At 37.1% G+C, this 27,833-nt stretch overlaps 1 protein-coding gene across 7 annotated transcripts in view; it reads right to left on the bottom strand.

Moving 5' to 3' along the window:
• Positions 1–14,754, bottom strand: part of LOC149543979 (arginyl-tRNA--protein transferase 2-like) — a 74,343-nt gene extending 59,589 nt beyond the window's left edge. For 3 of the 7 annotated variants that reach the window (XM_089798621.1, XM_089798624.1, XM_089798618.1), the window contains exon 1: positions 14,393–14,754. Coding sequence is in view for 3 of the 7 variants with exons in the window: in XM_089798618.1 (XP_089654744.1) it covers positions 14,393–14,540 (148 nt within the window). In the remaining 4 variants the exon portion in view is untranslated. The remainder of the gene's footprint in view (positions 1–14,392) is intronic. The other 4 variants (XM_089798622.1, XM_089798617.1, XM_089798620.1 and 1 more) reach the window with 3 other exon arrangements.
• Between the last annotated feature and the right edge of the window lie 13,079 nt (positions 14,755–27,833).

Genomic DNA, 27,833 nt, shown 5'->3' with positions numbered 1-27,833 from the left:
AACCCGCCTAGGGTTTTCTGCCTAGAGAAATTTGAAAATCATGAACTAGGGTTTTTGCGAATCATAACTGTGCTTGTGCAAATCGCGGATTCGTGACTAGTATCTGCAAATCATGATTTTTCCTTGGCCGAACTTCTCTGCAAATCGCATCTGAAAGGAACTCGCAAATATTTCTTGGTTGGTGTTTGGATTTACAGGTTAATACCTCTACAAATTGCGATTGGAACATAAGCCGTCTGCACGATTTCTTCCTACTTTTGGCTACATTTTTCTGAGGTCACAAACAGCGTTTTTGAGGGAGAAAACACAGTTTGTTTTGCCAACATCTCCTTGCTTATGCTGTCTCAAACAAAAATGCCCCTATTCTGATCAAAATCAGATAGTTTTTTGGACTACAAACACCATTTTTTGCCATTTCGACATCCTTGGTCACCGACTGAATTTTTTTCTCGAAACCCTAATTTTTGAGTTTTAAAATTTTTTTGATTGCAAATTCTTGATGGGTTTTTCGAGAGCTCAAATGGGCTGTCGTCCATTTTTCTGTGTGCCTCGATTTTTGAGCCAGCGGATCCAAAAATCGACAACATATTCCTTCTAGGTTTTTCGAGCTCTCTTCTAGGTCACTCTCTGATTCTTCTGAGTCTTCCATATTTTTGCCTCGAAGAAGTGCCTTTCACAAATTTTCACAATTTTTCATTGAAAAACGTGCCATAGCATATCTAACAAAAATTATGCTCGAGCATAAGTCCAAATTCAATGGTCAAAAGTATAGTGCCTGGAAGCAGCGGATCATTGCAATTTTCGAATATCGGAACACTGATCAACTTGTTCTGGGTGTTACGAAGTGTTTGACTTCTCTGAATCCTGATCAAGATACATGGGATCTGAATAATCGAGAAGCAGTAATGCTTCTCAAATTATCCGTGGCTGATGATCAGCTTTCTCAAATTCCATCCAGCAAGTCAACTGCTGAAATTTGGACACATCTCAAATATCTTCATGAGACTTCAGACAAAAGCAGAGCCTTCTTTCTGAAAAACAATCCATTTTCTATTGTCATTGATGAGCGCACCTCGCTCCAGGCACACCTAAATCGGATTTAGGAAATCTGTGATCAGTTACTTGCCATCGGTCGCAAGATGGAGGATTCAAACTCAACAGCTTGGAGTTTGTGACGCATGCCAGGCTAGGAAGCAACATCGCTCACCTTTCACCAACGGCGATTCATGGCGAGCTCCTTAGGTACTTCAACTTGTTCATGCCAATATCTGCAGCCCTATGGCTACTCCTTATGTTCCTGGGTCCAGGTATTTTCTGTTGTTTGTTGATGATTTCAGTAGAAAAATGTGGGTGTATTTCCTTAAAAACAAATTAGATGCATTTCTTGTATTTCAAAAGTTTAAACCTTTAGTTGAAAACGAGTGGGAAATCTATTATTACTCTTAGATCAGACAATGGGGGGGAAATTTGTTCTAATGCTTTCTCTAGCTTCTTGGATACACATGGCATCAAACGCCAATTAACCACACCCCACACGCCACAACAGAATAGTGTAGTTGAATGTCAGAACAGGGTAATCACCAAGATGGCTCATTCCATGCTTGAACACAGACATGTTCCGAAGCAGTTTTGGGCAAAAGCAATTAACACTGCAGTTTATCTGTTGAACCAGTCACCCACAATAGATGTCAAAGGTAAAACTCTGGAAGAGGCCTGGTCAGGTCGCAAGCCTAGAATCAGTCACTTGAAGGTTTTTGGCTCCCTTGCTTTTGTTTGGATCCTTGATGTGTCACGCACCAAGTTGGATGCCAAGAGTCAATAACTCATGCTTACTAGATATAGCAGTCTTCACAAAGCTTACTAGCTGATCGATGTTGAGACATCCCGTCTCATCTACAGTCGTGATATAGTCTTTGATGAGCAGCGAAGACCTTCATCCCTATTTCTCCTGTTCCTAATCCAGCAAACCAACTTATGCAGGCTCATGATTTGGGAGTTTGACTTCCATTAGGTCCACCTGATGGGAGGGCTCCAGTAGCTCCTACAGCTCCAGTTCTACCAGTGATACCTGTACAAACACCTCCGGTTTCTCCTACAAGATCTCCTCACTCTATAGATGCTTCACCTGAGTTTGATCCAGATTCTTCTGATGAGGATCCTACTGATCAAGCATCTCCTAGTACTAATGTTGGTCATTCTCTTGTCTGGCCTAAGTGGTGGGCTAAAACACTTGTTGATCTTTGTGATGATGAGCTCATTGATGGGAGAATTGCTCGAAAAAAGAGCAAAACTATAGATTCTGTTAACTTTTCTCTCATGGCCAACATTCACAGTATGTTTGAACCTCAAACATATTCCGAGGCTAAAGGAATTCCAGAGTGGAACAGGCCATGACATCTGAACACCAAATCCTACTGAAGAATAACACTTGGGTCCTTTCTGATCTTCCGCCAGCGAAGAAACCTACTGGCTGCAAATGGGTCTACAAAATCAAATACAAATCGGATGGTACTTTGGATAAGTACAAAGCTCGTTTAGTGGCGAAGGGCTTTTCTCAGCGTTAGGGCATTTATTACGAGGAGACCTTTGCTCCTACTACAAAGGTGAGCACCATCAAATTAGTCCAGACCATGGCAGAACAATTTCGCTGGAAGGTCCATCAGATGGATGTCAAGAGTGCTTTCCTAAATGGTGATCTCCATGAAGAGGTCTACATGACGCAGCCTCTTGGTTTCAAGGTTGCTGGTAAAGACCATCAAGTTCTCAGATTGGTAAAAGCTCTCTATGGCTTGAAGCAAGCCCCTCGGGCATGGTACATAAAAATTGATAAGTACCTCAATGATCAAGGCTTCAAGAGGAGTTCTTCAAACTCAAATTTGTACATCAAGACTACTGACAGTGACATCATCCTTCTGGTTATTTATGTGGATGATCTGATCATCACTAGCAATTCGGCATCTTTGATTAAGGGAATCAAACGCAATTTATGCCAGTGTTTTGATATGATTGACCTTGGGCTCATGCATTATTGCCTAGGTGTTGAAGTTTGTCAACAATCTTCTGGTATATTCATCTCTCAATCCAAATATGTCAGGGCCCTATTACACAAATTCCAAATGCAAGATTGCAAACCTGCATCTACACCTATGGAGAAAGGTCTCAAGTTATTAGCAAAGTCTGATTCTCCTTCCGTTGACGATACAGGCAACTAGTAGGCAGCCTCATCTACCTCTCTGCTACTAGGCTTGATATCAGCTCGCAATCAGCGATATTTCACGCTTTATGATAGCTCCTAAGGCTGATCATTGGATGGCAACAAGGCGTGTGCTTCATTATGTGAAGGGCACTTCAGATTATAGACTTCTGTACTCTCACAGTTCTAATCCTAAACTCAGTGGGTTCACAGATTCAGATTGGGCAAGCTCTATTGATGATGAAAAGTCAACATCTGGATATGTGTTCAATTTGGGATCCAGTGCAATCACATGGCCTAGTAAGAAGCAACGGGCAATTTCTCTCTCTTCTACAAAGACCAAATAGAGAGGGACTATTAAGACACGATGTGAAGTTGTTTGGCTTCGTTGAATGCTTGGGGATATGCAGATGTCACCAGCAAGACTGACTACTCTGTTTGTTGATAACGAAGGCGTTATCAAGTTAGCAAGAAATCTAGTCTTCCATGAACGAACCAAGCATGTGGATGCTCACTGTCATTACATGGGATAATTGGTTGAAGACAGGACTATAGATTTGCAGTATGTTCCTACCACAGATCAAACTGCAAACATTCTCACCAAGCCTCTTGGTCCTGATAGGTTTGTCAAATTCAGAGGACAACTTGGTGTGTTAGATAGATTAACCATTAAGGGAGGGTATTACAATAATAGATAAGTTGTCTATTATTAGTTAATGGTTATCTATTGTAAATATCTTATTAGATTTAGTTTGCTTTCTTTTTTGCTTTCTCTAGAATAGAATGTTTCTATTCTTTACAATCGTTTCCTAAAGAAACATCGTCTCATTCTTTTGTATAAATTGACTGTCTGGTCTCTGTTAATAGTAAGCAAGTATTTACCAATTACTTCCGTAATATTTGGGCTGCAGACAAGATGCTCAAGATGCACTTGACTCATTAGTTCTGAACCAGGACAAGTTGTGGGAAAAGAAAAATATGTTGAAAAGAGAAAATGTACATCTTTTGAAAACAATTGAAGAGATGAAGAAATCTTCTTCAAGTGTTTAACATGCTTCCTCTGAATTACAGAAAGAATCAAAAGAAAGCTGCAAATTGGGGATGAGTGGGCTGCCAGTATTGAATCACAGGGTATTCGAGTCATTCGAGATATCTACAAGATACTGAAGAAAGGAAAGGAAGCTATTGCCAAATTAAATGATATTCAGATCACTTAAACGACAATTAGAGTTGTTGGATGGAGACATTGGTGCTTGGGAAAGCATGAAAGAGTTTGATTTGGATACTTTGTGTGATTATGAGGTTATCTCATCTGTAGAGATGTATCATGATTACTAGCACCTGATTATTAACAAAGAGCAAGTTTTGCAACAGCTCATGAAAGATGCGAAGGTAGCCATAATAAAAATTAATGAGCAAGAAGACATAATCAGTGAATGTTACAAGCTGTCATGTGGAATTATCACTGAGAACAATGAACTCAAGAAAAAGGAGGATATTTTTACAGGGTTCACTGAAGCAATTCGCTTATAGCTCGAAGCAAATGATTTCAATATCAATATGATGAATGCATTTGCAAGTTGGAAGTGTTCACTAGATGAACTACAGAGCGAAAAGGAAGTTTCTATCAAAGAAATTTTGGAAGCAACAAGTACATATCAAAAGATCATTATGGTTGTTGAATACACTGGTGAGCCTGATGCTGAAGTTGTAGTTGAGACTCTATGAACATTTCAAATTTTCCATATGTTTTAGAGTACGATGACAAAGATTACATGTAAAGAGCAATTATGTTGTAAGAAAGCTTAACATGTCCCTATACAATAAGCTCATGTAGTCAAATTGCAATCACATTAGGCATGCAATTTTGAATAAGACAAATTAGTTAGTTAGGAGTTTGTTTAAGAATAAGTCAAAGTAGTTGAGGAGTTCCTCTTATCCCTCCACTTTTCTCTCTCCTATTTTCCCATATAAAGGAGAGAGCTCATTGTAAATAATCATCTTTTGCTTTATAGAAGAAGGCTAGGCTTGTAATTTGAAAGCTTTGTATTTCTTGTTGCAAATCTCTGACGTGAATAAAGAAGAAAGTTTTCCCAAAGTTTGTGTTGTGAGGCTTGGAATCAATCTTTGTTTCTTATGTTGAATTGATTAATTCATGTTTGTTACTTCTCTCTTTGTGAAGCGTTTGAGCACTTGGTGTTGTTCTTAAAGACTTTGAGCTTTAGGAAACAAGATTACTTTAGTTAATAGTGGCCACAAGTACGAAGAGTTAAAGACTTTGTGTTTTGATTCTAAGTACATCATTTAAATTGAATAGTTGATAAGAGACTTTGTGCCTTATTAGTTGTTCATCCTTTATTCAAAGAGGATTGATCATAAGAGACTGTGGGCTCTTATTCTTAATCACACAAATCAAGTTGTAACTACTGTCCTAGAAGTTGTTCTTGGGTCAATTTCTAAGCCACTGGTATTATCATAGCAATAGATACCTTTTGTTGATTCTCAAATAGTTATTGTTATCATTCCTAAAAAATGAGGAATTGATTCAAAGAACTACCCATTTGTTAATTCCAGTTAGGTCTCTATTGTAGCCACCTAAGGTAAGAAGGGAACCTCCCCTATTGCTGAGAGGAGAGATTTATCTCACTACATCGTTGCCTAAAATTCCCATTTTGTAAGTTGTAGTTCTAGTGACTTACAAAAAATTTAACCAACAACATTACCAATGATCACTTCCATCTGTAAGGCAACTACCAAATTGTTTTAAATGTGATAAAAATGTGCCAAATGCCAAGTTGGAAGCTAGGGAAGTATTAGTGCAGACTTTGGAAGATTTTTTTTTTTTAAGAATTCATAATATCGCATGTCTATTAAAAGAGGAATGAGATAGTGGAACAAGTGGCTAAGGTTGCAGATGATCTGGCCGTTGAGGTACATCATTGATAGAGTGATGCAAAGAGGTGTGACATCATTTGAGTTCATAATCCCTCGCTTGCTTTGTGCACCTAGATGGGGCAAGTTTTTATACTAAAAGATCAAGGGTGAGCTGGGGAAGGACAGATGACATAAGAAAACTTGTGCGAAGTGGTTTTATAAGCAGTTGGTGCATGTTGGCAGCCACATTGTTACTTGTGTGAAGAGAGAGTAAACGATCTGGACTCCTCTCTTTGTTTGCTGGGAAAGAAAAAGAAGTCATTCTACAGAATGTTTCAGAGTAGAGGATGATGGAGAGTTTTAGGACACAGGCGAGCATAGTGTTAGATGCCATTTGACAAGTGTTGGGCAACGAATATATGGGAGGAAATGGGCATTGTAGAGTTAATTCTAACGTAGCCTCAAAGTTTACAACAATGCTCTGGGACATTGATGAGACAGAGGAAATGGTGAAGAGGTTGGTGTCAAAATGGTCTGAAGGAAGTGGTGTGGGGAAATTGAAGGGTTGTTTGTTTCTTGTTCACCCCATGCAATGCTTAATCCCAGATAGACACATGCGGCCAAAGCTGGGTGAGGAGAACACCAACCATTGCAGATTTTAATGGTCTGTGGTGTTCAAATGGACATTCAGGTGCAGGGCAAATAGGCTAGAACTGGCATTTAATTTCCTATAAAGCTGCATAGAAGTGGAGACCAAACACTATTACTAGGTAAATACTCTAGTGGAGGAAGAGGAAGTTGTGATGGGCAATGAGGCTGGGTAAAGGTGGTCAGGTGCTGCTTTGACTGTGATACAATTTCGGCAGCGAAGGTGGTGGTTTTTAGTTTTCAGTTCCATTGTTTGGGAATCCAAGACACTATTGTAAATCCAGTTTGAATAGATGCAACTAGTAGGGTGGCTAGTTAAGAATGTGAATATACAATAAAGATAATACATTATGAGCCATTTTGTTGTAGGCTCTCATCTGGGGCTGGGGCTGCAGATGTCAGAGGCACGGTTTTACTCAAGATGGGGTTTCTGCAAGTGTTGCTTGTTTGAACATCAATATATGGGTGTGGGTCCCCAATGCACTATATTAATCCATTGGAATAAATAATACTATTATTATTGAGTTGCCCTTAAATGGGAATTTTCATGCCCAGCTTAAATAGTATAGATAAATTTATTTACATTTGAAAAGGGGGACATGAAATGTTTCCAATTTGTTGAAAAAATCTTGGATCTAGGTCTGGTTCAAACTCTCCAAGTCCTAGGAAGTAACCCCTTCATAATCATCCAAATTCCTAGTAAAAGAAGCAACCATAGGGTGAACCCAGAAAAAATGGTGAACCCCAGATCATCTGCACCATTTGAAACACTATAGCAAATTCATTTTACCTCATTTGAATGTAAAACACAAAAACCATTCATTCTTGTTTTGAGCTGAAGTTGAGGATTGTCCTTCACTAAAGCAAGAGAAGAAGAAATAGATAGTGATTGCCAAGCCCTGAACTAATGGCTACAGTTGTGATAAATTAGTTACATTTGTCCAAGAGTACTATCACAAGCAAAGGTGATCAAGCTAGAATAAATAAACGATCTCGCCATTAACTGCTGACTTACATAGAGAGAAAACGGTATAAATCAAGGGATTACCAATGATGGTCCAGTAGATAGAATAAGCCAGCCTGTTTATTAATTATTAATATATTGGATATTAATTTGTTAATTTTATCTATTAGGTAAATAATAATCAAAAAATTAGATTATACTATATTAGTTACTAATTAACTATATACCTATCATGTATAAATAGTAAATACAAATATGAAAATATATTTAAATTAGTTATCTATGTTGCTAGCTACGTGATTCCTCAAAAAGTGAAGCAGCGAAGTCAAAATGTTATAGAGTTCTTTGCTCCGTGTAGTCATTTTGCTCTTGTAAGTGAATGTGCAAGTTGAAATGTACACACACTAACTCCTATGCATTTATTTAATTCAATTGGTTGGTCTTTATGGAGTGGTTGATGGAGAATGTGCTTGAATTGCTTTCAGATCAAGATGAACTGGCAGCCTATTGGGGAAAAGCTAAAGAGATAGAATTATTATATTTAAAAGTTATAAATGAAACTTAAAACTTCCTATAAACTCGCAGTTATCATTTTTTGGTTGCACCCCTCTATATCATTGATGAAACTTAGTCCACATATATGCTAAGAAGTGATATGTTTTATTGCAATTTATATACAATGTAATAAAATGGGCATTGTTGCATATCATTTTTTAGTGAATGGCATAGTTTGCCTTATATTTGATATCTCCGTATTTGTTGAATGCAGAGTTGGTTGAATTCCTTTGCTGCAAGGCTTATTCCTGCTGCTTCCAATTTAACGATAAAATTTTACCTTTGGTGGAAATCATAATCTTGCACTATTATGACTTTGTAGTGGCAATTTATGATGTATGTTGATGTTGCATGATGGCTTGGATCTTAAGGTTGTTTCCGTCACAGGCCTGGCATGTTGGGCGAATCACGGCTTTATTAAAAAAAGATCGCTACCTTATCCTTGACAAAAGAGATATCTAGGATTCTAGAGTGGCAATTCAATGAGTCGACGGGGATTAGGTAAGGAATATGGTTTGGCAGTGATTCCTTAAGACGTACAAAGAAAATAAATTTAAAGTCATTACAGCAATTACTAAGGCAGCAATTGATAGCAAAGGGATGCAACCCTTGTAAAGGTTATGATGTTATTAATATTTGTGATTTTCCCCCAACAATTTAAGACAAAAAGGGGAAATTGAGTCATTCAAGAAGGCATCATCTACAGGGAATAGAAACAAATCAGATCGCCAATTCTGAGCAGAATTACAGAAATATACTCAACAATATAAATAACTTCAGAAATACATCGAAGAATCAATCATTTATGAAGCTTTCAAATATTAAGGGATTGATTATCGATCCTTAAAAAATAATTATTGTGCGATACTCTAGCAACTACATCAAGGAATCAGTTTTGAATTCTAGGTAGTATTTGAAATGGTAATTCGTTGTATTAACAATGGAGATGAATTGCTCCATATAAAGGAGTACAAACAAAACGTTTCTAAGAGAGATAATTTTTAACTTAGAACAGAAACAAATACGTCAAAGAATCAGTTTTGAATTATAGGTAGATTTTGAAATGGCAATTCATTTTATTAAAAATCGAGATGGAATTCTCAATATAAAGAAATTACAGACATGACGTTTCTGAAAAAAAGAGTCATTAAATCAGATCAGAAATAAAGAATCTATTGTCGGTAAATGTATAGTGTAGCCAACGGGTAGAATAGTGTCTGAACGGGAGCGTGACGCTTGAGTCACCCCTTCGGAAAGGTATATGTACACGTCCGAGATGGACTTTGGAATCATCATTGATCATTGTAGTCATTGTAATCGGATTGTAATCTGCAAGTGCATACATAAATAAAGTACCTGTTCTGAATTGAATCGTGTTATACATGTGTTAAACTTCTTACCCTATGCAGTAAACATTTGGCGCCGTTGCCAGACGTACTTGGAATGAAGGAATGATATGAAGATTAATGTCGAATTTGCCAAACAAAGATCGGAACAAGGTAAAAGATAAAAATGAACTAAGTACAGCAAAAGAAATTTTAATTTTAACACATCAAGCAGAGCGCCAACAGAGACTTCAACAGATTGCCGAGGGGCACCGAAGGGGTGAAGAGGCACAGACAGAGGGAGTGCACTCACCTAATAGGCTGAGGAGTGCAGAAGAATTGTTGGAAGAAACTCGACAACGCTTGAATTTGGTGGAGGAAACAAGGGAAGAATTCCTTAACCTGTATATGCCGAGGGGAGAGTGTCCGAACGGAAGGGAAGCAACTCACACGGCTCAAGGTGCCGAGGGAGCACGAGCGTGGAGTGATATCTTCGTCCCTGATACACCAGACGAGCGGATATAGGCAGAGAATAGAACGTCACTTGAAGACTTCTCACCAGACAACGCAGTTGTTGGAAACAAGACTGTTGTCCAGAACAGCGCTGGAGCACAGAACAGCGCTGGAGCATAGAACAGCGCGGGAGTCCAGAACAACGCAGGAATCCAGAACAGCGCAGGTACACAAGTACCTCAGAATCAAAGACAAGTAACGATGGCTAGCCCTAAAGAAAAATTACCCAAGTTTCACGGTGATGGTTCAGCAAACCCTATCAGACATTGTAAAATGTGTGAAACCATATGGACGGCAAATGGTGTGACGGATGAGGATGATTAGGTAAGACAATTTCCAGCAACCCTACGGGGTGTGGCGATAGATTGGTTTTCTGACACTAGTGCTCAGAAACTTAATACATGGGAGAATGTTAAAAAAGAATTTATAGCAGAATTCAGATTACTCCAAGATGATAATGAAATAGTGGCAGAAATCTACAGCACCAAACAAGGAAAGAATGAGACAGTCTGAACCTATGCCAAGCGACTGAAATAATTGATCGGAAAGATGGAGAGTCAACCAACGGATGGGTTGAAAAAATGGTGGTTCGTGGAGGGGCTACGGCCGGCTCTTAAAAAGAAAATGAAGATTGTACCACCGGCATCGTACATCGATGCGTATACTCGTGCCATGGATTTGGAAAGCGAACAGAAGACGAGTAAGAAGAAGAAACATAAGTCCTCTGATTCGGATGATTCATCCTCGGAGAGTAGTAGCAGTGATGAGGAATCGAACAAGAAGGTGAAAGCGCTACAGAAAGACATGCTGCGGATGATGAAAGAATTCAAAAATTTGAAAAAGAATCCAGATACAGTGAAAGGAGAACTGTGGTGTATAGATTGCAAGGAGGACGGCCATACGAAGGGTTCATGCCCGAAGAAGTAGTTTTGTGACATTTGCCAAGTGGCGAGGCATTCCCTGAAAGAGTGCCCGTTTAACTTGAAAACAAAAGGACACCAACAGGTGTTACTAACGCAGGAAGCGTCGAGCAATAGCAACAACGCGGGCGATGATGCAACTTCAAGTGGATATCAAAATAATAATAGACGCGGAAGGGGTGGAAACAATAACAATAACAATGGAGGCCAGAGTAGAATACAATATGATGCGAGTAGACGGCCGATGATACAGTGTCGGGCATGTAATCTTTGGGGTCACTTCGCGAGGGGTTGTACTATGAAGGAGACACCGCAACTACTTTGCAGATGGTGTGGTCCAGGGGACCATGAAAATTCAAAATGTCCAAAACAAAGCGTAAATTTATTAAGTACTAAAACAAGTAATGAGAATGTGTTGGCGATCACACGGGAGTAGGCGAGGAAGGCAAAATATCCGAATGCGGAAGAAGAAAAGGAGAGGTTACAGAAAGCCCGAGCAGAGATAGAGAAGCAGATGATAGCAGAGAAGTCACAAGTAAAAGACGCTACTGTAACTCTGAAAAAAAACTTGGCGGAACAAAGCATGGTGAAACAGATAATGCAAATGGAAGTGCCAATTAAATTAAATGATCTTCTTCTCACCATGCCACAGCTGCGTACGGCTATTATAAATATGACACCATCCCCGAGAATGACGGAGGAATCAAAGGATAGTAAGGAAACAGCCACGGCAGCAACAACAAATCCGATGTAACTAGCACTGACGACAGGTAGACATCCAACAGTGGTGGAGATGGGCATTCTGGGTATGGTGCTAACGGATACAATAGTAGATGGAGAGTCGGATTGAGATACTGATTCAAGAGATCGCGAGGTTACACAGGGAGATATACTACACCCTTTGGAGGAGTCAGGCGGACCAGCTAGCAGCTGAGAGAGCTCAGGAGGAGTCAACTGCTAAGTTTGCTTCAAAGAGAGCAGCTTGGGAATCGGAGAGGGCGGCCTAGCAATCCGAGAGGACAGCCCTGTTAGCAGCAAAAGAACAGTTAGCAGTAGCAAATGAACAGTTGACGACAGAAAAAGAAGAAGAAGATGGTAGCGAAAAATGAGAAGGAATTGGGAGAGGTTGGAGAGATGATGCAGTCAGCCCTAGAGCTCCAGTTGGAAGCAAAGGAAGAGCTGAAAATCAGGAAAGAACAGGTCTACAAGCTAAGGGCAGAGGTGAACAAGTTGTGGACGCAGACGGCCACTACGCCAGGGACGCATCCCTCTGTCTAGTACTTGTGCATTGATACATTTTGTTCGTAAAATTTTGTTAATGAATTTTGTTGTATTGTCGTCCAAAGACGACTTTTCTTTTGGGGGGGATGATGCTGTCGGTAAATGTATAGTGTAGCTGACGGGTAGAATAGTATCCGAACGGGCGCGTGATGCTTGAGTCACCCCTTCGGAAAGGTATATGTACACATCCGAGATGGACTTTGGAATCATCATTGATCATTGTAGTCATTGTAATTGGATTGTAATCTGCAAGTGCATACATGAATAAAGTACCTGTTCTGAATTGAATCATGTTATACATGTGTTAAACTTCTTACCCTATGCGGTAAACAGAATCTAAGCTTGACTAAAGATACATTAAGTGAACTTTAAGTAATAACTATGAAAATATTATTCTAATAGTATTTGTGGACTGGGCATGATCTTATCTAACAAGGTGAGATAAGGTTTGGAGGTATAGGGATTTTTTCTTACCTTTGACATGCTAAGGACATGGGATCCTTGAGTTCAACGAATTTGGAAAGTATTTCTGGATAATTGTTTATTTGATCAACTTTGGGTATTGTGCTATGATTTATTGACATGAATATATTGCAATTTTTGATAAAACTACTGTCATATTTTGAGTGAATTTAATTGGTTTGGCAAATATGCCAAAAGAGACATTACAATTTCTTGTTGAAATAATGTATTTATTGGTTTGATTTTTTATTCAAGTATGTAGATATAACAAATTGTTTTCCAAGCTTGAGTTTGTTTTGGGTTATTAGCTTAATTGCATACAAAGCATATAAAAATCATAAATATATACATATATGCAACTCAAAAACAGTACCATCATATAATATACAAAATCACCATAGAATAAACAAAACCACTATAAAGATTAATAATAATACTTCAATGTCAATTTGTCAAACTTGAATGAACGATATAGTCAATGTTCAATATTAAAATAATAATGCGAGCAATCAATTATGTGGCTTCATAGACATCATCAGCATCATAATCATTGAGATATGCTAATGTTGCACACATTTAGGGTTAGCAATCCAATTGGTTTGGAACTTTCAGTCATCAACCTTTAGCTCTATTTATCTTAGTTACTAATTTTGGTTCAGGTTTGGGTTTGTGAGTTTGATTAAAGCAAAAACTCGTGTTGGGTTTGTTTTGTGTTTATACACACAAAAACATATTAGACATTGAATCTTTTCCCAATTTGATTTGCATCATGGGATAGTCCTCGACAGTATTTGTTTCTGAGCCTAAGCTGAAAATAGAACTACCAAGGTTATGACTTGGAACTATGGTTGATACCCAAGGGTACAAAATTTGAACACTAAATGATGATATTACTTCTAGAATTACCTTATAATATGACACAATTGGGTGCCTCCGAGCAAAAGCATATAAGCAATGTACGATTTACTCTATAAATACGATAATTAGGTCAAAGCCCAAGGCTACTGAATTTGAGCAATACATAAAAGTGAAAATGGAAGGAGATCCGGTCATGGCTTCAAACCTTGAAGCTTTACTTTTTAAATTCTTAACCGAGACTTTATTCATTTATCTCATAATCTATTCCATAGACACATTAGTTAATCTGATTACATTACCTCTTTATATTACAGAGGATTGCATATTATTCAGTCTAATTTTCTCATCTAAACTAATTGTCCAATTCTACAATCATGGATATCCACTCCACTGGAAGAAGCTCAAACAAATACAAATTGCCAAGTTCTCAATTTGATCTTCTTGCATGGGCATGCCAATTGGAGAAGACTCAAACACAACTCTTTCTAATTGATACTTTAACTAACTTAAATGGTGCAGATAATCTTGGATTTACATTTTCTTTAATCAGTCCTTGTTGCTGTGCAGTGAACTACCAGATCACACTTGATGATTGAATTGGAGTCAAGCAACAGTAATCTACAAGGTCTACTCCCACCATAAATACTTAACATGTATTTTAAGTATTTTGATCCAACCCAAAGCTGCAATTTGTTTCATAACCTAACTATATCACTATGAACCCTACGAGATACAGCTTGATCAATTAGTGCTCCTTTACAATATAAAAACCCTACAAAGGGACAGGTTATTAACTTACCGTGGGCAATACTAGTGCGTGCATCGGATTTGCAGTAACCGCAGTTTGTTCTGTGAACGCCGCAATCGTCGACTATGCTCTGCCCCCTGTTACTACTATTTCCACTGCTGCTGCCCAACTCTACTCGACGCGACATTTTTCTAGACATTGAACTTATATTTGATGGAAAATCTGAGATTCAGTTGTTTTCTTCAATTTATGAGATTCAGTTGTTTTCTTCAATTTATGAATAGCCCCCGAACGTGGAATTATCCCTACTGAGGAAAGCGGAGAATTGTTTTGTTTTCCTCTCCCCGAAGCCACGTCCTAATTATTATTATTTTTTTTTATCGCTGGAAGCATCCAGTCGTTGCTCCGCGACCAAAGAATATGTTTTATTTATTATATTTTAACATTCGAACTTACTTGTTCTCCACGTCTTTCTGGGGTAAGACACGTCAGAATGTTTGCCATATATGCTTACCTTTGCGGCAGGCCTCCATTTGGCTTAATTTATTTTGTGCAATGGTATAGTTCAAGTTTTATGAAAGCGTCTACCCACGGACAAGATGGGTATTAAATTATTATTTAATATTTAATTAAAATTATAAATTCATTGCCGTGTAAATTTCAAAAAATTAATAAATTCTAATATTCAGCCATTCCTTGGGTTGCATAAAATTGTTGTCGTTGATCTTGCTCTTCTTTGTAAAGTTGTCATTTAGGAAGAACATAATAATGTGGGGACACACTTTTAGACATAATTTTGTTTAATATTTGAAAAAGAAAATTTATTGTTTTCTCAAATTTTAATTTATTAAGAATAAAAAATATATGGTTCTTCATAAGTATAGTAAAAATTAAATCTTGTTAAGTAAAAAGTTTGACATCATAAAAAATAGGATAAACTCATACAAATTTGACATAATAAATATCTCTCAATTCCTGACTCTTGAGTTGAAGAAGTTTCAACTGATAAGTTGTTGCTCTCATATTAGGTAGTTAAAACTGTTAACCTCATAATGGTTTTTGACACTTGAGTGCCAATACACTTAACCACTTTCTATATTGGAGCCTAGTACACCATGTATGTCGAGCCACAACATGAGCCGAGTCAGGAAAGACTTCAGGTGCCGAGTGAAGTTCAAGTGCCGAATGACTTTAGGTGCTGAGCACGATACAAGTGCCGAATCACAGATGATGCCGAGTAATACAGAAATGCAACAGGAGCCGAGTAAGCCAGTTTGTTAATAGTGTCGAGCATCTGGAATCAGCAAGTGTTGAGTAACACAGAATGTACATATGAGTTTGTAACTTCATTGATTCATATGTAAACCGTTTTCATGACCGACATATGATGAATCTCAAAGGATTAAATGATAAGATCGAATATTTTGTATTTCTTATGCAATCTACATGCAGCCAATAAGAAGAATGGAGAAGGCATGCAGCCAATAAGAAAAGTGCAAGGAATGAGCGGGAAGCAAAGATTCAATATGGATTGTAGATCCATACCTAACCCTAAGTCTTTGAATGTCTCTATAAGGAAGACGAAATCTCATTAGAAGAAGAAGTGGATGTACAAGGGTGTGAAAGGAAAACTATTTCAGACTAAAGAGTATCAGATCTCAGAGGATCAAGATCAGAGAAAGCAGATCAAGTGCCTGTATTCAGCAATCGAAGGATTGTAAGCTATCAGGTTTATTGTACCTAATACTCTCTAGCAATTGTATTAGAATGAAAACCCTATGGTGATAGGTTAGCTTAACAGCTATTTTGTAGATCCTTTAAATAGGTGATTAAATCCTTTAACAGGGTGACACTTCATGTAAAGTGTTTGTAAATCCTTTAACTAGGTCACTATTGATACAATGTAAAGCCTTTAACTGGGCAGGCCTTTAACAGGGCAAACCATCAGAAGTGGTTAAATCCTTATTGATGCAGTAGATTTTGTGGGTATCATTCCCACCCCAGTTTTACCTTCTTATTTCTAGAGGCTTTCTGGGTTACCAAAATTTCAAGTGTTATGTGGTGATGTTTATGTGTTTCTCATAATTGTTTGATATATTTATATGCATGCAATCTACTTTCATTTAAAAAGTGTTAATGGTCAAGATACAGTACTTCTGATTCACCTCCCCGCCCCCCCCTCTCTGAAGCATTCTTCCTATTTGAATATTCCAACAATTGGTATCAGAGCAATTGGTTCTCACAAAAACAAGTCTAACAACTTGGAGAAAAAGGTCGAAAGATGGAAGTCTTCAAACTTGGGAAGATTATTGACAATCAAGTGATTGATGTGCAACTGGCTCTACACAAAGTAGAGGAAGCCAAGGAGGAACTAAGAAAATATTTGAAGAGAAGGAAGGATATAGCTATAGCTGAAAATGATATAAACTACAAGGAGATTGATACCACAAAACTGTGTGCCAATGGAGACACTAAAGAGTTTGATGCAGCAATAGCAGAACTAATGGAGAAAAACACAGTTCAAGCAAAAGAGATAAGATCTCTTAAGATGGAACATGAATCACAGGCCATAATGTTATGTGAAATCACTGAACAAAAGAAAAGAGTAGTTGAGGATAGAGTCATGATGGAAAATGACAAAAGAAATCTTGCAAATAGACTTGAAGAAAAATGTGCTGAGTTAACAAGGATCTCAAACATGCAAATGGATACACTTGCCCAAATGATGAACCTTCATCATGAACTCAATATGAAAGATATTGAGATCTCTACTTTGAAGATGCAGAATGAACAACTGCAGAATGAATTAAACAGAGAAAAAGAGGTAGCAGAGAATCTCAACAAGTCAAGTGAAGCCATCAAGTATTTTGAACAGTTGCTGAAATCCCCAAGATCCGCCCATGATACATCAGGACTTGGATACAAAAGCACTGAAGTTGGAGAATCATCAAAGAGTGTTGAGCAAAAAGATGACATAGGTAAGAATTCAAAACTCACTTGTCATTACTGTAATAAGAAAGGGCATACTGCTAATGTTTGTAGGAGTAGGAGATTCAATCAGCCAAATACACCCAAGAGCAAGAGTTACTGTCACAAGTGCAACATGCAAGGACATATAACACAAGATTGCAGATCCAATGTCACAAGGACTCAAAGATTTGATGGACATTGTCATAATTGCAAGAAGTATGGACATAGAGCATTTGAATGCAGATCAAAGCCTATGTGGACATCAAATCAACCAGCAAAATCAAAAGGAAATAAAAGTCACTATCATTGGGATTACAACACCAAGTATAGCTGTCATTATTGTCAGGAATATGGACATATACTACAGAACTGCATAAGAACACATTTCAAAGGGAACTATAAAAGATGGTTGAATCAAACCACATGTTTCAGTTGTCTGAAAACTAGTCATACCAACAGAAACTGCCCTATAAGGTCAAAGGCACCCAAGACTGAAGAAAATAAGGGCAAAGAAAAGATTGATGTCGAAAAGATAAGGGGGCAAATGAATAAGACTTGGAAAAAGAAAGATGAGTGCAACACATCAAGTGGAGGGATCACTTCACCCAATGGGTCAAGTGATCACACTTCATCAAACTAAGCATGAGAAGTATATGGGACTAATATACAAAGTTATATCACACATCAGTCCCAAGACAAAAAAGCAATGCAAAGTATAAATTTGCATGAGACAAGATGTCAAGACAAAATCTAAATGATGTTGTCAAGCTATCTTTGAATGCCGAGTTAAACTCCAACACATGTCAAGTTCCTAACAACGACTGAGTTGATAACTAATGCCGAGTTGGTTAACTCCAATGGAAGTCGAGTAAAAGTGGAAATGTAGTGCAAGCTGAGTAATGTTAAAATCCTTCAAAAGCCGAGTTGGCAGTTGAGCATTTAATGCGATGAAAATAGGGTATATTATCGCGATTCCAATTAGTTTTCCTCATCGTGATCAAGAAGCAAAGAAGAGAAAGAGAGCAGAGTGACTTCATCGTAGAGAATCCAGCATTTCAAGTAGATTGCAACATCTCTCAACGCGTTTTCATCGATCTTGAGGTATTTTCATTTGTGCCGAGCTACGTAGTTTCATATTTCGTAAAAAAAAAAAAGGAAACCCTAGTTTGCATAAATGGTGTCAAGTTCCAAGAAAACTGAGGACAAAGAGTCATTTGAAGTTCAGTTAGTGTCCAATGAGGTCAAGCAACCTGATTTTCATCCCATTCTTGAAGTTGCATACAAAAACAACCCAGCCGGAGCTCTCTCCCAAATACCCCCAAAAGTTGTAATGGTTCAAGACGTGAGAAGATGCTACAATTGTAAGATAGGAGCCCTAGGAGATATGGAGATAAGGCAAGCCTATGAGAAATTGTGCATAGATGGAGTTTTAAAAGATGAATTCAAAATTGTTGAAAGAAAGGGTTTGACCCGAGTTTTGAGCTTTCCCACCGTATTCAAGACAGAATAGGTTAAACTTCTGTTAAGTAGAATTTATGGTGGAAGTCTGTGGTTGGAAGATATTACCATCAAATTAACCAAAGGAATCATACGTAGGGTAATTGGGTACCCTACCCTAGATCGGTTCAAAACTTTGAGAGGTGAATCGAAGGAGGTTATTGAAAAGAACACTGGTGCTCAGTGGAATAAAAGAGGAATGACAATTCACACCATTCAGGATCCTCTAGTTGAGTTTGTTGTTAGAGTCATTGCCCATAAGTTCTATCAATCCAGTAGACTCAACAGTGTGCCATGTATTGCAGTAGATGTAGGTTACAAATTGGTGAAAAAGGATCATACTTATGATCTTGCAGAACTGCAACTACAACAGATTAGTAAAAACTTAGCTGCCATAAGAAGGACAAAGGGTGCTCAATGCAAATTTGGAGCAATTCTAGTTTGTATATTCTTTTATGTTTAGAATGATTTTCCCTCTTTCGGCAAAGTTACATGGAGGAATGATAGAACTATCATTGCCCAAATCAATGAATATATAGAACAGATGGGAGAAAAATTTTATACCCTGATGACAAGTTATTTTGAAGATTTCAAGAAATCCATGAAGCAAAAGGTGAGAATACCAGTTTCTTTAGTAGAAAAATATATTAATAATATATGCTTCTTGGTTGATATTGACTTCACCTACATTCAAGCTGCAATTCCAAGAGTGAGATGGCTAAGGCCATTTGGATATGAAATCAATGTTGATGAAGCATCTGCAGCAATAACTACATTATTGGCAGAAGAGACAAATAAAAGTGCTCCACGTTTTTTCACTTATGATGTGGTAAGATTAAAAATAAACATGGAATTAAAGACTGCTTCCACATTAAAGAAGAAAGACAAATTGTTGAAGAAGATTAAGAAGAAATTTGGTGAAGGAATTGAGGTTAAAGCAGAAGAAGAAGAAGATGACAATGATGATGATGAAGATGAACAAGAACAAGGCCCAACGGAATTAACTCAAGGCCTAGGTGAAGACAAGGAGGAAGGTGTAGAGGAAGAAGAAGCCAAGGAAGCACCAACTGAAGCTGAGTCAAAGAAAAGAAAGGCAACATAACAACCTCCAGCTCAGCAAAAACCAAAGAAATTTGCCATGCCATCACCTCAAAAGCCAACAACCCGAGCTGCAACAAGGGCCTCCACTCAAAAGGCTAAAGAGGAAGCTACAAAGAAGAAACCAATCAAGGAAACACAGGAAGAGCTGAGGAAAAGAAGAAGATATGTAGCTCAACCTAATACAGATGAAGAAGATCAATCTAAAAAGCTAAGCCATTTTTCAGTTGATACTTTATGTAAAAAGATTGGAAATGGTGATTTAAGAAATTTAAATAAAGTTGATTTTAATAAGTTCACTAAAGAAGAACAGAATAGAATAGAGGAATCAATTTATGGAATGATGGCACAGTTCAAGTACACTCCTCTTGAACTAGATGGACAATTTCCAAATGAACTGTCTAAAATTGTAGAAGACAGATGGCATTTTTGTTTGAAAATGGAGAAGGAGATGAGGGAATCAACCCTAGCAAGCGTATTGCCTGATTTGACTAAGGAACAAATAAAGAAAGTAGTCAAAAGGCATAATACTAGGTTTACACCTAAGTACAAGGCATTCTTCATTCTCCAAAACAAGATGGAAGAAGTTGTTCAAAGAACAATAAAATCATGGAAAAACTTGTACAAAAAGATTGAAGATTTTCTTGAAGAAGAATACAAGGAAGAAGCTACTACTCCACCAGAAGAGAGAAGAAAAAGGAGAGAAGAGAAGACAATAGTAGAGAAAGGAGAAGAAGAAAAGAAAGAAGAAGAGAAGGGAGAAGAAGAAAAGAAAGAAGAAGAGAAGAAGGAAGAAGAAAAGAAAGATGGAGAGGAGGAAGAGACACAAAAACAAGATGTAACGGCAACAACTGAGCAAGAGCAACAACCAGACCAAAGTGTGCAAGACACACAATTGCCACCCTATAGCCCTCCTCATATACCCATCACACTTGCAGAAACTATAACTATAAAAGATGTTCTTGACACTTCTGGTCAGAACATCAATCCATTAACTGCAGAAGACCTCAAAAGAATCCTTGACCAATCTACGTAGCAAGCAAGATTGTGTACAGATCCAATATTGGTCAGTATGGATGAATTACAAAAACTAGTAGAAAGCACAATTAGAGATAAGGTGAATCCACAAGAACCACCTTCCATCATCTCTACAGCTACTAGTGGCCAACCTCAAATGCCTACAATTATTTCATCAGGCATAGTTAACACCACAATACAAAAGTCGAGTGCAGCTGTAGAAAAAGAAACAGAACAAATAGGACAAACTATTACATCTGATCCTACAGCACAAACACAAGGTGCACTTCCTAAGATTACCATAATTGATCAAGGTAGTAGACAGTAGGAGGAGAAAACATTGGAAACCCCTAAAGAGCAGGAGGCAATACAAACATTGATAAATTTGCCTACCTCAGGAACTCCTTCACAACAGCCATTGCAAATATCTGCACCAGGATCTAGTACTACAAAAGTTGCAAGGGTACTTCACTATGGAGACCCTGAATTAGATGAGGAGATAGTCATACCAAGCTATGACTCAAAAACAATAACCATGGATCAAATCAATGAGGTGCAGGAAGCGCTGAATAGGAGAAAGAGACAAGAGATACTCAGGAAGGAGTATAAACAAAAGCAAACACTACATGAGATTAAGGACATCTTTATGGATGCCTTCAGTTTGTAGTCACCAAATGAGTCAAAGCATATCATGGAGCAATTATCAGATATTGTTGAACAGGTGACAAATGAAGACCAAGAGACAAATGCAAAACTTATAAAATGGTTTGAAAGGAAATTCCAAGGAAAAGTAAATGAGCAAATATCAAGTCAAATTGCACTTTCCTAGGTTGAATTGGCAAAGTTCATAGACAAAGTGAAAAAGGTACTTGAGAATATATTCTCATTGTACAAAAAGTTGTGTGACTTTTCATACTTCACACAAGAGACAAGCCAAAAGATACTGAGCTTGGAGAGAAATTTAAACATTTCAAGCATGCAGCTACCAAATGATCTAGCTCAAAGTGAGAAGCATTTTGCTCAATTGCTTCACACTTAGAAAGAAATAGCTGTATTAACAGCAGATGAGGCCAATATCAAGGCAAAACTGATACAACTCCAGTCCTCCATTACCCCACATTTGGAAATACTCCATAAGGAACAAGTCTATGTAGAAACTATTCTCAAGAAAGATTCTAATCTTTCTACTTTAGATGGACTTATTCATCTTGCTGTAAAGACTGCCATCCAGCACAAGTCACTAGAAATTGCTTTGAACAATTGGGATGCAGCTCTCAGGATGATTATGGAGGTAAACAACACATTTTTAGCGAAATATGGTCTTAAACCTTAAAATCCTTTGAAATAAGTGTCAAAAAGGGGTAGATATATATCTTATTAACTAAGGGGGATATATTATAAGATGCATAAGGGAGATGAGAGAATGGGGGAAACAAAACCAAGGGGAGCATGATATACAGATAATGGCACAAACAACCAACTCAGGGGGAGTTACAATAATTTTTGAGGTATATATTGTAAGTTACACAAATTTTGATTAAAGGTTTTTAAACCTCTGTATATACCAAGCAGATTAGTTAATGTACTCATAAGGTCAGTTAAGTGTTTTTGTCACTCATGTCAAAGGGGGAGATTGTTAACCTCATAATGGTTTTTGACACTTGAGTGCCAATACACTTAACCACTTTTTATATTGGAGCCGAGTACACCATGTATGTTGAGCCACAACATGAGCCGAGTTAGGAAAGACTTCAGGTGCCGAGTAGCCTTCAGGTGCCGAGTGAAGATCAGGTGCCAAGTGAAGTTCAAGTGCCGAATGACTTTAGGTGCCAAGCACGATACAAGTGTCGAGTGATATTTAAGTGCCGAGTCATAGATGATGTCGAGCAATACAGAAATGCAACAAGAGCCGAGTAAGCCAGTTTGTTATTAGTGTCGAGCATCTGGAATCAACAAGTACCAAGTAACACAGAATGTACATATGAGTTTGTAACTTCATTGATTCATATGTAAAACGTTTTCATGGCCGACATATGATGAATCTCGAAGGATTAAATGATAAGATCAAATATTTTGTATTTCCTATGCAATCTACATGCAGCTAATAAGAAGAATGGAGAAGGCATGCAACCAATAAGAAAAGTGCAAGGAATGAGCGAGAAGAAAAGATTCAATATGGATCGTAGATCCATACCTAACCCTAAGTCTTTGAATGTCTTTATAAGGAAGACGAAATCTCATTAGAAGAAGAAGTGGATGTACAAGAGTGTGAAAGGAAAACTATTTCAAAGTAAAGAGTATCAGATCTCAGAGGATCAAGCTCAGAGAAAGTAGATCAAGTGCCTGTATTCAGCAATCAAAGGATTGTAAGCTATCAGGTTTATTGTACCTAATACTCTCTAGCAATTGTATTAGAATGAAAAGCCTATGGTGATAGGTTAGCTTAACAGCTATTTTGTAGATCCTTTAAATGGGTGATTAAATCCTTTAATAGGGTGACACTTCATGTAAAGTGTTTGTAAATCCTTTAACCAGGTCACCATTGATACAGTGTAAAGCCTTTAACTGGGTAGGCCTTTAACAGGGCAGACCATCAGAAGTGGTTAAATCCTTATTGCTACAGTAGATTTTGTGGGTATCATTCCCACCCCAGTTTTACCTTCTTATTTCTGGAGGGTTTCTGGGTTACCAAAATCTCAAGTGTTATGTGGTGATGTTTATGTGTTTCTCATAATTGTTTGATATATTTATATGCATGTAATCTACTTTCAGTTAAAAAGTTTTAATGGTCAAGATATAGTACTTCTGATTCACACCCCCCCCCCCCCCCCCCGCCTCTCAGAAGCATTCTTCCTATTTGAATATTCCAACAAAAACAACCTCGCAGATGAAAAATTATCCATATGAAATGTCAAGAAGGAGAACATGTCTAAATTGTACTTCTACATTTGTTTCAAATTGTCTCACTTTGTTTCCAATTGTAGGTGGTTTCTAAGGAGCAATCTAAGACCAACCTTCTTTTTTATGCAGGAGTATCTTGGGTACTTTGGCAATCTTGGAGCGCCAAGAAATAATTATTTTCATTGTTCTTGTTTTTTGTTTGGAGAATGGTTGTTGTTGTTTGTGTTTTCTCTTTCTACGCAGTCAGCCCCTTAATGTAGACCTGTCATAGATCCTTTGCATAAGCTCATAGAATCTAATTCCATCATTTGCGAAAGTTATCGTTCTCTTTGATTGGGGTGTGTTGTTTTCCTAACAACTCAAGTAACATACAAATTTGGTTTCAGCGAGGTTTTGTGCGGCATCATGGCATTTTGCACACTTGGGAACCTCTTCTTGGATCACATGTGGACCTATCATTGTCCCTGTTGAATTCTTCTTTAGAGCAAGACCTATAATTTGTAATAAATTGTCTAATAGGCTGACTTGTGGTCTTGTTGGCTATAAAAGTAAAGATCTAGGATTAGAAAAGTACAATGAAGTTAGATAGAAGGAAAAGTACAAAGATTTGGCTCTGTAGACTTGAGCTCTTAAGCTTGTTGATTGTAATTTGAATTTATATGGTTGTAACTAGCTAGGCCTTATGTCTGACATGTTTAATGAAGATTATCTCATTGCTCCATGGATTCTTCTATAATTTCTTGTGGTTTCTCCTATTTAGTGGATTATGTGTAGCATTAAGTGAGGGTAGTTGGGATGTGACCTATGTCCCCTCCCACCTTACATCGAGTGGTATCAAAGCAAGTTTCTTTCTTGAAAAAGTTTGGGATCATGTAGTACCTTATTGAAGATTGGTTATAGGGTGATAGAGCTGGTTTCTGACCTATAACTTGCACAAGGTTACAATTCTTCTACGAATTATTGTCAAAATGGTTCGAGGTAGAGGAAATGCAGGCAATGCTACATTGAGACAAATTACAACTACACTTGAAGATGTTGAAACAACACGGAGAAGAGGAGTGCATCTTGAAGATGTTAATGATGATGATGAAGAAGAAGAAGAAGAAGCAGCAGCACCGAATCCTGAACCTAAGGTAAAACAAGATGAAGAGAGACTTCTAAGAGCTTTGAATAGAGTGAATGCAAGACCAATTTTTGAACTTTCTACTTACAGTGGAAGACTTTATACTAATGCTTTGTTGGATTGGATCTCTAAGATTGAGAAATATTTTGATTATGAAAGTATTCCTGAGGATAAGAAGGTGGGAGCTACAAAATTGAAAGGGCATGCATCTCTTTGGTGGGAACATTTGCAAACAGATAAATGGGGAAGAGGAAAAGAAAAGATCAAGACTTGGGTAATAATGGTTGGTATGTTGAAATAAAAATCTTTCCTATTGATTATCAAGTTAATTTGTTGAGAAGAGTGCAAGATCTAAGACAAAAAGCTATAAATATGAAAGATTATACTCAAGAATTCTAGAAGTTGGACTTTAGATCTAGACATATTGATGATGAGGTTGAGAAACTTGCTAGATACTTGAATGGTTTGAGGACTTCTACACAAGATGAAATCAATTTTATAAAGATGGAAAGTATAGAGGAAGCTTATTTGTATGCTTTGAAAGTTAAAGAAAAGTTGGCAAAGAAACAAGAACATGGACAAAGGGAAAGAGGTGGATGCTTTCAATGAAGTAGAAGAAGATCTAATGGAGAAAGGAGTAGGTATGATAGCATACCTATTGACAAAGGCAAATCTAGATGGAAAGAAGATAATAGAAGCAGAGGAAGAGGTAACTACACTTAAGGTAATTATACTAGTTACTCTAGGAATAACAGTAATGGGAGGAGAGATGATATATTTTGGTTTAAGGGAACTTTTATTAAATGTGGTGAAGAAGGACAGAGTTTTGAATGTGCATGTTTTGGTAAGAAAGTAGGAAATAGTAGCATAAATGCTTTAATTTAGGAATAAGCTATTGATGCACCTAATGAACCTAAGAAAGGAGAGAATTAGATGATGAGAAGAACTTTGTGGAATGAACAGTTGGATATTGAACGTGGGTTTTAAAAAAAACTCTTTAAGACTAGATGCAAGATTGAGGATAAATGTTGCAAGGTGATTATTGATAGTGGCACTTCTAAGACCTTGGCATCTAAACAATTGGTGACAAAGTTCAAATTGCAAAGATTGGAGCACCCTAACCCTTATCACATTACTTGGATCATAGATGAACATAAATTGTTGGCAATTGAAAAATGCATTGTGAAATTTAAGATTGGAATTACTTTGATGAAGTTTTGTGTGATATCAAGCCTATGGATTGTTGTCATATACTTTTGGGAAGATGTTGACATTATAATAGGAAAACTTTGCATGATGATGGATTGAATCAATATACTATTTATGCTAATGGGAAGAAACAAGTATTGTTGCCTTTGGTTGAGAAATCTAAAGAAAGTTAGTGTACTTCTATAAGAGTTTTTCAAGTTGAGGGAAATTGGTTTGTGAAAGATATGAAGAAACATAATATTTGTTTTCCTTTGATTTTTAGAAAGACTAAGAAACAAGATAAACTTGAACATCCACTTAAGCTGAGATTTTTTTTGGTTGAATTTCAAGACTATATTTCTAATAATGGTCCTAATGGATTACTTCCTCTGAGAAGTATAATTCATTGTATGGATTTGATACTTGGAGCTAGTTTGCCTGACAAAGAATCACATAAACTAACACCTGTAGAGAATGAAGAATTGAATAGACAAGTGCAAGAATTGCTTGAGAAATGTTTGATCAAAAAAAGTTTGAGCCCTTGTGCAATACCTACTATATTGGCACCTAAGAAGAATGGAGAATGGAGAGTGTGCATATATTCTAGAGCTATAAATAAGATAACAGTGAAGTATAGGTTTCATTTGCCTAGGATGGATGACATTATGGACAAGTTGAGTAGAGAAAAGTATTTTACGAAGATTGATTTGAAAAGTGGCTATAATCATATTAGGATCAATGAAGGAGATGAATGGAAGATTTCTTTGAAGCCTAATGAAGGTTTGTATGAGTGGTTGATTATACCTTCTGGTTTAAGTAATGCACCTATTAATTTTATGAGGCTAATGAATGAAATTTTGAAGAAGAAAAAATTAGGTAAATTTGTAATTGTATACCTTGATGATATACTAATCTACAATAAGACTATAGAGGAACACCTTGAGCATATCAAACGAATTTTTCACAAAGGTTAAAGGAAGAGTAGTTATTGATAAATCTGGAGAAATGTCCTTTTATGAAGGAGAAGCTTGTGCATCTTGGTCTTTTTTATTTGTGTTGATGGTTTAAAGATGGATCCTAAAAAGGTTAAAGCTATTCTTGATTGGTCTACACTTGCTATTGTTGGAGAAGTTGGATCATTTCATGGATTGACAAGTTTCTACATTAAATTTATCAAAAATTTCAGTTCAACTTGTAATGCTACAACATAGACTATAAGAGGATATAAAAATGATTTCAAGTGGACACATGGAGCAAATAGAAGCTTTGAAACATTAAAGAAAAAGGTTGTGAAATTACCTATTCTTGCTTTGCCTGATTTTAACAAAGTTTGTCAAGTTGATTGTGATACTAGTGGTAATGTCATTGGCATTGTATTGAGTGAAGAAGGTAAGCCTATATCTTTCTACAGTGAGAAATTGAATGATGCTAAAAGGAAATATTCATTCTATGATTGTGGATTTTATGCAATTATTCAAGTTTTGAAGACATTATTTGATGAATAGAGAATTTGTGTTTAACATTGATCATAAAGCTTTATAGTATTTGGAAAGTCAGAATAAGTTGAATTAGAGACATATGCAATGGGTTGAGTATATGCAAAAAATAAATTAAAAAAATTGTGTTGAAACATAAGAATAGATAGCCTAATAAGGTAGTAGATGCATTGAGCAAAAGAAGAAGTTAGTTGATAGAGAT

Source organism: Cupressus sempervirens, chromosome 8 (genome assembly GCF_028749045.1).
Source record: "Cupressus sempervirens isolate cs-2001-9-10 chromosome 8, ASM2874904v1, whole genome shotgun sequence".
Lineage (NCBI taxonomy): Eukaryota > Viridiplantae > Streptophyta > Pinopsida > Cupressales > Cupressaceae > Cupressus > Cupressus sempervirens.
This window is presented reverse-complemented; position numbering and strand designations above follow the sequence as displayed.